We start from the raw sequence: 10,463 nt of genomic DNA, 5'->3' as shown, positions 1-10,463 counted from the left end.
CCTAGATTACTGTAAAAAAACTTATTATATTGTTATTATTTATTTTCTCCATTTACTTTGAAAAAATTTCTTGTTAATTAGTGAGTAATTTTATCAATATTTTGCTTGTGATTCTAGATGGGATCTAAACAGGGGCGTCTTTGTGCAAAAAAATATATAAAAACCATAAATTTATGGTATAGGAATCCTCCCCTTTTCTATCTCCAAACTTTTGATTTATCATCACAATCTGTTACACTAACAAAACTCACATCGTTTCGTTAAGGTTATTGAATTCATAATTAACAAAGAAATTATTAAACCAACCAAGTGTCACATAAAATAAGTGATTCCTCCACTCCCACACATTGCTTCGAAATTGGAATGAACATCAAGCAAAAAAACAATAGCCAGGAATGTTAGCAACATATCGAACCAATATATGGGTTTTTTTTTTTAGTAATTCCAAGTAAAATGGTATCACATATACTAGCAATTTTCCCCAGACAATTTCAAAATATTTTATCTAACCAGACATTGTACAGGAATACATTGTTAAAAGAGACAACATTGTATCAGAAGTCTCCCATTACTATTCCAGAATTTCATGTACCACAAATAATCTCACTATAAAATTATGCTACTTAGCAGCCAAGTCCTCTTCATTTTGCATATTTAGATTGAAGCACCCTTTAACAATGAGGAGTCCATCATAGAAGGCCAGAGATCAATTTTCTTATATATAATTTTACCCAATGTATCATTAATTTAGACTAGAATCATTGATCTGACCATGTTGGTTAACACCATTCTCTTTCAGATAATCGACAAACTCATCAATAAGATACGGCCAAGCACCTTCGGCATCATAATCAGATAAATTTGAGCTAACAGTCTGCATAAAAGAACATGACAATATTAGTGGTTTACATTGTTAATTTATAGCGCTACTGTTAGAAAAATAATTGAACACAGAACAGCACCAAAGAATAAATAAAGGTTAATATATTATTAGTTTACCTTTGCAAACTCCAAAAGTTGAGACCATGTATCCCTAGATATTGCTTTGTTATGCCGAGCCTGAGTAAGTAGTAATGAAATTATCAATTTGAAGTAAAATAAACAAGCATTATCATACTAATAAGAAAGCTTCTAACTTACAAAGTAAAAACTAAAGGTGTATAATTAGAGTTATTACCTGCAGGAATTGGCACCAATGATCAACCAGTGGCCACTGCTTCTCGGCAAATAATAATTGCCACATTCCAATAGCTGTATCCAAAGCCAGAGATTTTTGACCCTGCAAGAAATTGACTTGCACATTAATATTGCATGGTAACAGGTGACAAAAGTGATTGAATCAATACAGCATTGAAACCAACTATAATTTATATACATACAATCTATTGAAATTATGGATTTTAGATAAAGAGAGGAGAGATAGAATAAAGACTAACATATAGTTCTAATTGATGATCAATAATCACACAACACCTATGAAGCACGGACACTCCTCGGATTAGGCGTGTCCCGGTGTCGGACACCGACACGACACCAACACTCACGATTACATTGAATTATGTCATTTTTTCAAATTATTATCGGTGCCGACGTGTCGGTGTCTGTGTCGTGTCCGGTGTCCGTGTTCATGCTTCATAACACAACACTAAAAGGTTAAGTACTGAGTAAAATGAAAATTAATTTTAACAAATACTCTAGATACTATTCATGTTATAGATAATTCAAAATACACTAACATAATATCAAGACATTATAAGGATATCAAAGTAATTTCAAACGTTGAGACACCTGAAAATTTGTAACTTCTTTTGCCCAGAAATAGGTTATCAATTCTTAAATTAGGTTATGACCAATAGGTTATCACTTCCATGCAAATTAGTTAAGCCACGTATATAGAAGGGAAGAACAAGATGTCAATTCATACCTTCTCTTTTGCCCAGCCAAAAGCAAAGTTATATATCTCACGAAATTTTTCTGTACAACCAAAAACAGCAAATATAATTTCAGATCTTCTTCAGTAATTGTTGTAGATAATTTCCAATGATAAATGAATAAAAAAAAAATTGTATGACGAAGTATAATTTACAGCCATAATCTGAAATGCTATTGTCCTTACGTTCATCTTTCAGCTCAGAGCGCATAGATGGTATCTTTTCACGGAACTTATCCAGCGAATCAATCCTGCAATATTACAAGACCTTCAATATGGATTCAGTCATTACAGAAACACATTTCATTTCAAAGTTACTATAAAAGTCATACCCCAAAGATTGTAAGCCTTCAGTGAACTCCTTCTTGGAAAATTCACACATAGTGCCTGCCTTCATGTGCCATGAAAGAACTAACTGCAAAATTGTAAACACCCCCGGTTACCTAAAGCCTTCCTATGGGTCCACACATATTTGTAACTTGGATAACTGTTCAAACATTTTCTGAAGTTTGATTCATATAACCATGTTAAAGGAAAAAACAGTAAATAACCATGAAATCAACCATGATCTAAAAGCGAAACAATGTTAAAAAATGTTCATACCATTACTATGTCTTGAGGATCCACCTGCACATGACAAAAACATCAATTACACTTTGAATTAATATGGTCTTAACCTTCTGAATGAATCAAAGCTCAAACATTGGAAACGTAAATAAGAGAATAAAACATCTGAAGTCCATAAGATGTAAACAACTTATACCGACAATATTTGACAAGATCTATGAAACAGAGATGATCAAAATATGCATGAACATGATGCCAGTAATCAGGATCATGTCTGACGTCAATATTATGCAATTAAAATAAAAGATAAATAATGAAAATTTCAGTTACTAAGTTACAACAGTATATGCTAAATAATAAACAGGTTGACAGACACATAAAAAGCTCATATAAACTGGCAGGTACCTATTATTTTCTCAAATGTTGAAGTAGATTTTCTTTGAGTTGTAATGTATTTTTTTTCCTGATTTCAATGATTTACCAACTTATTTAAATGGAAAATTTTAATATATAGCTTCTTTTCATTGAAATATGTTTAATGTTCAGAGATATGTTTATCCAATTAAAACATTCCCTAACAAAAATGACACAACTGTAGAACCCACTTTCTTCTTGGAATATGCAGATCCCTTTAACAAATTACATTGTATTCGCATCATATCCTTTAATCTCATTATAACTCAAATTGGGTCTTCAGTTTTGGACCTATGTTGTTAATCTCGGATAGCGGCGTGTAGCGCCGACCCTCAAAAATGCTATTGCGGTATAGCGGGTAGCGCTATAGTGGTATAGCGGTCATGTACAAATTAAACATAAATTCCAACAACATACATAAAATAGAAAAATACCCAAAATTAAAAGGACTTTCTTACTTAATAATTATACTAAATATTGTCATTTACCATCAAAATAGGTTCTAAATAAAGACTAATAACATTCCATGATTTTATTTCTCCCGATATCCCCAACTGATGCTTCTTTGCTCTTGTTATTCCTCCATTGGAAGGGTGAAAACAAAAATCACAAATAATTGTTTTCTTGCTGCTGTCTTTATAAGAATTCCACTTGCAACCTATATCAAGGTTGTCACCAGTAGGCTTAATGAAGCCTCTGTTATCAGCAGTTCTAGAAGATGGTGCCATTGCGCTACCAAACCGCTCACTTATGATTTATTTTCAAAATAAGGATTTTCATCAATTTTTTCCCCTCCAAAACGCTAAAGCGGTCAAATAGCGCTACCAAACCGCTACGCCACCGCTACCAAAACGCTATTTTCCTGCAAATAGCGGCCGCTATTTCCGCTTCTCTAAATAGCGGAAAGCAGCCTTATAGCATAGCAGAGAGGTGGTAAAACGCTACGCTATAGCGCCGCTATTAACATCCTAGTTTTGGACTACTTGATCACCTAGATTCAACTAAGTCTAGGGTAAGAAATCATCCGAGAACAAATAAGAACTTGTTTTAGGGACAAGCTGTCAATACATGTCAAGCATCTCGTAAGTTCTATCTCTAAGAAACCCAAGTGTAAAGCCAAGGTTTTCTTCTTTCTTATCTACCACTCTGGTTTATAGAGATACCAATTTCAATATAAAAACTCAAGATTTCTGTTTACAAGTACTGTTCACATAACAGCTTCTGTGACGATTTTACATGTGAAGACTTATAGAGATACCAAATGAAAGAATCAAGAATATAATTAATTGCATTCAGAAACAGTAACCTGGATATCGTTGCAAAGGAGAGTGATACCGTCTGCAAAAATCATATCAATGTATTTATCTGTATGAAAATCAAGGGAGTGAAGAATTAGCAGCCATTATGTACAATGATCTAATAAATCATAGTGACTTATCAATGCTTGAAGAATAACTCAAAATAAGCAACGCAACTGGCAGCAGCAAATATATAAAGTTCATATAAGCGTCTCAGCCCAAAAAATGGGGGACATTGATCAACATCTTCAGTGTAAATTCACATGCAAAAGTTACACGATTTGAATCTAATATATCTTTCACATCTCATATGCTCAATAAGAGAAATTTCAGATTACAAAATATGAACTATATATCTCAATATTTTGGGTTGTTTCTTAGATTAGAGTAATTTAAAATATCATATTTTATCTCTTAAGTAATGATTTCCATATTTCTTGTTTAAAATTTGTAATTAGTGTATATATCTAGAACGAGTATAAATAACGGTTAGTGCTTAAACTATTGTTTTAAAAAAATGCATAATCACAATTGTAATTTTTTATTCTTTCCTAGAATCTAATACTTTGTTGTATTTTCTACAATTATTTTCTTCTTGTCAGCTATGATGCATAGTTACGGGTTCAAAATACAGCAAATTTTAAAAAATGAAGGTACGGGTACGTTAATATTAAATATTAAAATATATATTTGAGTGAATTACTACTGCTATGTTTCAGATCATTGTCCACCATCTACACTACTTTCATCAAAATCAAGAGTTAATTGAAATGCAATAAAAAATTAAAATACTTTCCACTATTTTTCCGCCAACACGTTTTTGTGGTATTCACCACCGCAAATCAACCAAGCAAGAATGGTACGTACGGTATGAGTTCCGTCTTGTGGGGTTTCCTTGGATGCAATTTGGCCCAGGCAATTCAAGATGATGTTTGGCCTCAACCTATGTTATCAATAGCGAGCTATAGCGGTGTAGCATGGCAGCGCAACCCTCTACTGCTACGCCATAGGCTCGCAAAGCGCATTAGAGAGTAGCGGCAATAGGGAAAAGACTCACCGGATTGTTCTTCAGTAGGAAAAAAGTTACCACCAGATTATTCTTTGGTGGGAAAAGTGTCAATGTTAAGAGTCTCACATTGGATGTGAAATGGCCTGAAAATGAGTTTATAAGTAGGGGAGTGTATCCGGTGAGAACTGATTATTGTGAGAAATGAGAACTATTAATAATAACCATAAGATTTAATTGACGTATTAAAATTCTCTCACTTACTTAAAACCTCGTGTGATTATATTTTTGAAAATTAAAAAATATTTCTATTATATAATCTTTCCTAATTTATTTCTATAATCTTTCATAATTTATTAATGCAGCTCCTCCAAAACTTACCACTTTTTTAGTGAGTACCTCCAAAACCTACCCAGGCAATACCTCCTTCTCTGTCAATTAACGCATTTAGATGGAATTATCAAATTTTTAATATTTCAATTTCAAACTCTATGTCAACAGGGCCGGCCAAGTGGGTGTGCAAGGTGAGCCATCGCACAGGGCCTCAAATATTTAGGGGCCTCAAATTATTTATATCGGTCTATTAAAAAATTTATATATGTAAAAAAAAATAATGACTTTATTACTACTAAAAATATTTTAGTACTAAAAAAAAATTAATAGACACACTCTTAATTTTATAAGTAACTTGCAGTTGATCGTAAAAAAAGAAACTAACATTTCAAGAAAGTATTTTTTCTGAAGGAACCGTAAGTTGATAATGATATTAGATTGAAGATGTATTTTAATGTATTGATTAAAATATGTCGCTTTTAGATGTTATTTACTATGATGACTATTTTTTATGTTATTTACGATTCAAATAGAGAATCACTTTTAAAAATTAAAAAAAAAAATTATTAAAGATCTATTAATAATTTTCAAACAGGGCCTCCAAATACTCGGGACCGGCCCTGTATGTCAACAATAAAATTTCTTTTCCGGTTTGCAATTATTTTTTTAAGCAATCAAATTTTATTGGATAAAAAATGCACATAGCACAAGATGTACAAAGGGCACTATAAAAGAAAGATGAAACAGGTAGCAGCAACAAACTAAGCCTAAGTGACATGAGCACAACACAAAGGCTGGCTGCGAACCCAACAAGTGGAAAAAAAACACAGAACAACTCCTAACTCCTAAGTAACATTATACTGAAAAAATTCAAGATACGTTTTTAAATACTGACAAAAATTTATTAGAATAAGAGCCCTGGGTAGGTTTTGGAGGTACTCAATAAAAGAGTGGTAAGTTTTGGAGGAGATGCATTAATAAATTAAGAAAGATTATATAAATAAATTAGGAAATATTATATATAGAAAGATTTTTTAATTTGCAAAAGTAGAATCACATGATGTTTTAAGTGAGTGAGAGAATTTTAATCTGATACGTCAATTAAATCTTATGGTTATTATTAATAGTTCTCATTTCTCACAATAATTATCAGTTCTCACCGGATACACTCCCTTATAAGTAGAGTCCATACTCACCCTAAAAAGCCAATTTTGTAGCATTGATTTAGGCCTAACTCTTAATTCTAAGATGGTATTAGAGTCTCCTCCGAGATTTATTGGGCCACCTGCTATCAGGTTTCTACTATCAGGACACCCACCATGTATATCCACAAACCATGCCCAATAGTGTTGGGGGTGTGTTAAGAGTCTCACAAAAGATATGAGACGCGATTTGAACATGGGTTCAAAAGTAGTAGAGTTAATCCTCACCTTAAAAAAAACCAGTTTTGTAAGGTTGAGCTAAGAACTTTGTACATGGTTTCTTAGTCTTCACAATAGTGGTCATCCAATTATCCACTATACCACTAACATTTTTGGGGTTCGGCGCTACAGGCCACTATTTGAGATTGACAACATAGGCCTCAACCACCCCTGATTGGCTTTTCTTCTACCCTCTCCACAAACCTTCAAATGTTATGCAAGTTATCTTTTCAGTGAAGTCCTTTGGCAACATTTTCTTACCAATGAGCAATACATTCAGGGTTGTCAAACTCAGGATCCCACCAAATAGACAAAATTATAGGAATAACAAAACAAAACCTTAACATAATTATCCTAAAAAAACAATTTTCCTATTGATTTAATCATAAAGATGAGATTTTGACCTAAAAATAAATTATACTAACAATTTTTCATTAATTTCCACAACGGAATAATAATTGCAAAGATGAGAAGTTCCCAATTTGGGAAGTAATATCCCATTAAATCCCACCGATTCGTTAGGTAAGTAATGATTTTCTATTGAAATATAATAATTGTGCATTCAATTCTAATTTCCCTAATTGAGAAGCACCGTGTCCAAAAAAAAAGTGCTGTGTCCCTCTTTGCGATGAAAAACAGGTCGACTTCCGAAACAAACGTGCCAAATTGGGTTGTAAAGGTGCAAGTTGTTCTGGTTCAAAAACCGCTCGGGTCAGCATGTGTGAAAGTGTTGTTCCCACGATTCCATGATTTTCCTCTGCGCTCTCACAAATCAGGCCTCTCCAACAATTTTCGTACCGCTCCAACACGGTGAGGAGAAAAACACATGAGATCGTCTCACAATCTAGATCGCACTCTTAATAACCATGCATATGGTGATGCATTTGTGACGAGTTGCTTGTGATTCACACCAGCCTCCCATTGTCAAGCATACAAATGGTGATTTTTTTCATATTTGAGATAGGGATGAAAAGCACCCATGTTCTCTCAAAATAATAAAAAATACATTATGTAGTGAAATTTACAAGTTTTCTATAAGGGTTATAATCTGAACTGAAAGAAAATTCACCCTGTGGCTTTCAACCACTCTATACATGTAACACTATTATTGTGTTTTCAATCATTTTTCCATGTTTCCCAAGCCATTGACTGTTATGATTTTTGGAAGTTATAAGTTGATTACTTGCAACTATTATAAATATAAAAGCCATAGATGTCTCAATATTTTCACCTTCATTTCTAACCTTTATATCTATTGTATAGCTCCTCCAAGTGTCTAGAATCAGTGAAAGTTCTAAGCTGAGGCTGGCTATAAAAATAATCAAACGCTCCTTCAAGATTCCAATCACTAGCCTTCAGAGCCTGCATTGCTACTTTCTCGCTGAAAATACAAAATTAGATTATGAATTATCATATTGAATTGACATCATAAGTTAAGGATGAAATTGACAAGCATTCGTATAACTCATACACACAGAAAATAAATCTAAATGAATCAGCTAACCAAACTAAAATCAAAATCAACATAGAATCCAAAGTAGTAGACGAAGATACAGTGATCAGAAATATACACAGACGCCTTCAAATCACGATTGAACACAAATATCCCTCTCTCCGCTCTCTACCATCAACAAATCAACAAATAAATACCCACACCACATATACAAAACCAAAAGGGTAAATTCTATATAACAGAAGTAAATTCTATGTTTCATAAGCAAGTGATAAATCAACATGTCCACCTAAAAATCGTGAAACAAAACAAATCAAACAACTATGTATGAGATTACCTAGCTCCGGTTATCGTTACGAACTGCTGGAGTTTATCCCGATGACCTCTCCCCAATTTATGCTGCAAAAAAAAAATACAACAATTAACTAATTAATTTACCAAAAAATAACATAAATATATCACCAATAAATCATCAAATTTATTCAACAAACCAACTTCAAGTATCATCATCAACTGTTACAACATGCAAGTCATTCAATTCAACAACAATAACAAAACAATCATCACTCAAGTAACCCAATTTTACATATTATGCATATATTATAAACAACAACAACAACAACAACAAAACGTAAGATTAAGAATTTGAAGATATTAAACGACGAACAATTTTTTAGTGAAAACAAAAAAAAGCTGAAAAGAGGAACAAAAAAAGGTGAATCGAAGAGAAAGGGTAAAGAGAACTAACCATTGTTTGTGGAAGATGGAAGAAACCCTAAAAGTTGTGAGGAGTGAAGATCTACGATAGGAAGGAGCGAAGGTAGAAAGAAAATTAGGGCTTTTGGTTGAATTGAAATTTGGTACCCAATGGAATATTATGAACTGTGGGAAATATAATAAGGGTTATAGTTTTGGAACAGTTTAATGTGGACCCTACTTACCTTTGGGAGTAAATAAATAGAGAACGAACTAGGAAAAGTGAATTTTTTATCATGCAATGGATTTGGTCTGTTTCTTTAGGTTTGCCTGTGTACTGAATGAATGAATCATCCGAGCTGTCAAAACGGGCAGCCCACCAAATTCGGGGCGGCCCGATCGGGCTTCATTGGATTGGGCTAAAAAGTTCGGATAAAAAATGGGTTATCAAAATTAGAGCCCGGTCCGGTACGGGTTGTCGGGCCGCCCGGTTTATTTTTTTATTTTTTTATTTTACATTTAGTGCTCAAACTCAACATTATAAATATGATCAATAATTTTCGCGCGTCCTATTTTTACTCATCCGCTATCTACGAGTTTCTCGCGCGCCCTAATTTTACTCATCTGCTACCTACGAGTTTCTCGCGCACCCTATTGTTACTCATTCTCTACCTATGAGTTTCTCGCGCCCTATATTTTTACTCATCCGCTACCTACGACTTTCTCGTGCGCCCTATTTTTAGTCATCCGCTACTTATAAGTTTCTTGCGCGCCTATTTTTACTCATCCGGTACTTACGAGTTTCTCGCGCGCCCTATTTTTACTCAACCGCCACGTACGAGTTTCTCGCGCGCCCTATTTTAACTTATCCGCTACTTATGAGTTTCTCGGGTGCCTTATTTTTACTCATCCGCTACTTAAGTAGCGGAGGTGTTTTATAATTTATATTACGAACTAAATTCAAATCATCCAAAACAAATTATTTATATTTATTTTTAATTTTGATTTTTTCGGGCTTGCGGGCCGCCCGTGGCCCTTCGGGCTAGCCCATATTTTAGTCGGGCTTTATCGGGCCGGGCTAAAAAACCCCGAAATATTTTGGGCTAAGATTTCCAAGGCCCGAGCCCGGGAAAAAATCGGGCTTGGCGGGCCGGCCCATTCGGGCTAGCCCATTTTGACAGCTCTAAATCATCGGATGATGTTAGATTTATATGTTTATTTTACACGTGCATTTAATGATATTGATATTTTAAGTGTGAGTTGGGTTTCACATCGGATGAAAAAGTAGATGTTGAATACTTTATGTTTTGGGTAAATGTATGGTGTTCAACTCACTTGTGTAGTT

The 10,463-nt window shown here is 33.9% G+C and overlaps 1 protein-coding gene across 2 annotated transcripts; it reads right to left on the bottom strand.

Annotated features, from left to right (window-relative positions):
• Window positions 1-442: 442 nt before the first annotated feature.
• Window positions 443-9,345, bottom strand: LOC123893899 (DCN1-like protein 2). 2 transcript variants are annotated; one of them, XM_045943728.1, is made up of 11 exons: window positions 9,171-9,345; window positions 8,760-8,821; window positions 8,214-8,350; window positions 4,218-4,276; window positions 2,534-2,557; window positions 2,263-2,345; window positions 2,117-2,181; window positions 1,925-1,974; window positions 1,178-1,279; window positions 1,000-1,059; window positions 443-874 (listed from the first exon to the last, which is right to left on the bottom strand). In XM_045943728.1, exons 1-11 carry the CDS (start codon window positions 9,171-9,173, stop codon window positions 743-745), a joined length of 777 nt encoding a protein of 258 aa, XP_045799684.1. In that variant the 5' UTR covers window positions 9,174-9,345; the 3' UTR covers window positions 443-742. The 2 variants fall into 2 exon arrangements, with proteins under 2 accessions (XP_045799684.1, XP_045799685.1); XM_045943729.1 differs by lacking the exons at window positions 8,760-8,821; window positions 9,171-9,345 and having other exon boundaries at window positions 8,201-8,322.
• Between the last annotated feature and the right edge of the window lie 1,118 nt (window positions 9,346-10,463).

The sequence above is a fragment of the Trifolium pratense genome, linkage group LG7, assembly GCF_020283565.1.
Source record: "Trifolium pratense cultivar HEN17-A07 linkage group LG7, ARS_RC_1.1, whole genome shotgun sequence".
Classification (NCBI taxonomy): domain Eukaryota; kingdom Viridiplantae; phylum Streptophyta; class Magnoliopsida; order Fabales; family Fabaceae; genus Trifolium; species Trifolium pratense.
Note: the sequence above shows the minus strand (reverse complement) of the source record. Positions and strands in the feature narration are given on the sequence as shown.

Coding starts and splice junctions, on each gene's coding strand:
- LOC123893899 (XM_045943728.1), bottom strand. Junction 1,975..2,116: donor CTCTGAGCTGAAAGATGAAC/GTAAGGACAATA, acceptor TTGGTTGTACAG/AAAAATTTCGTGAGATATAT. Junction 1,060..1,177: donor ATTGGTGCCAATTCCTGCAG/GTAATAACTCTA, acceptor CTACTTACTCAG/GCTCGGCATAACAAAGCAAT.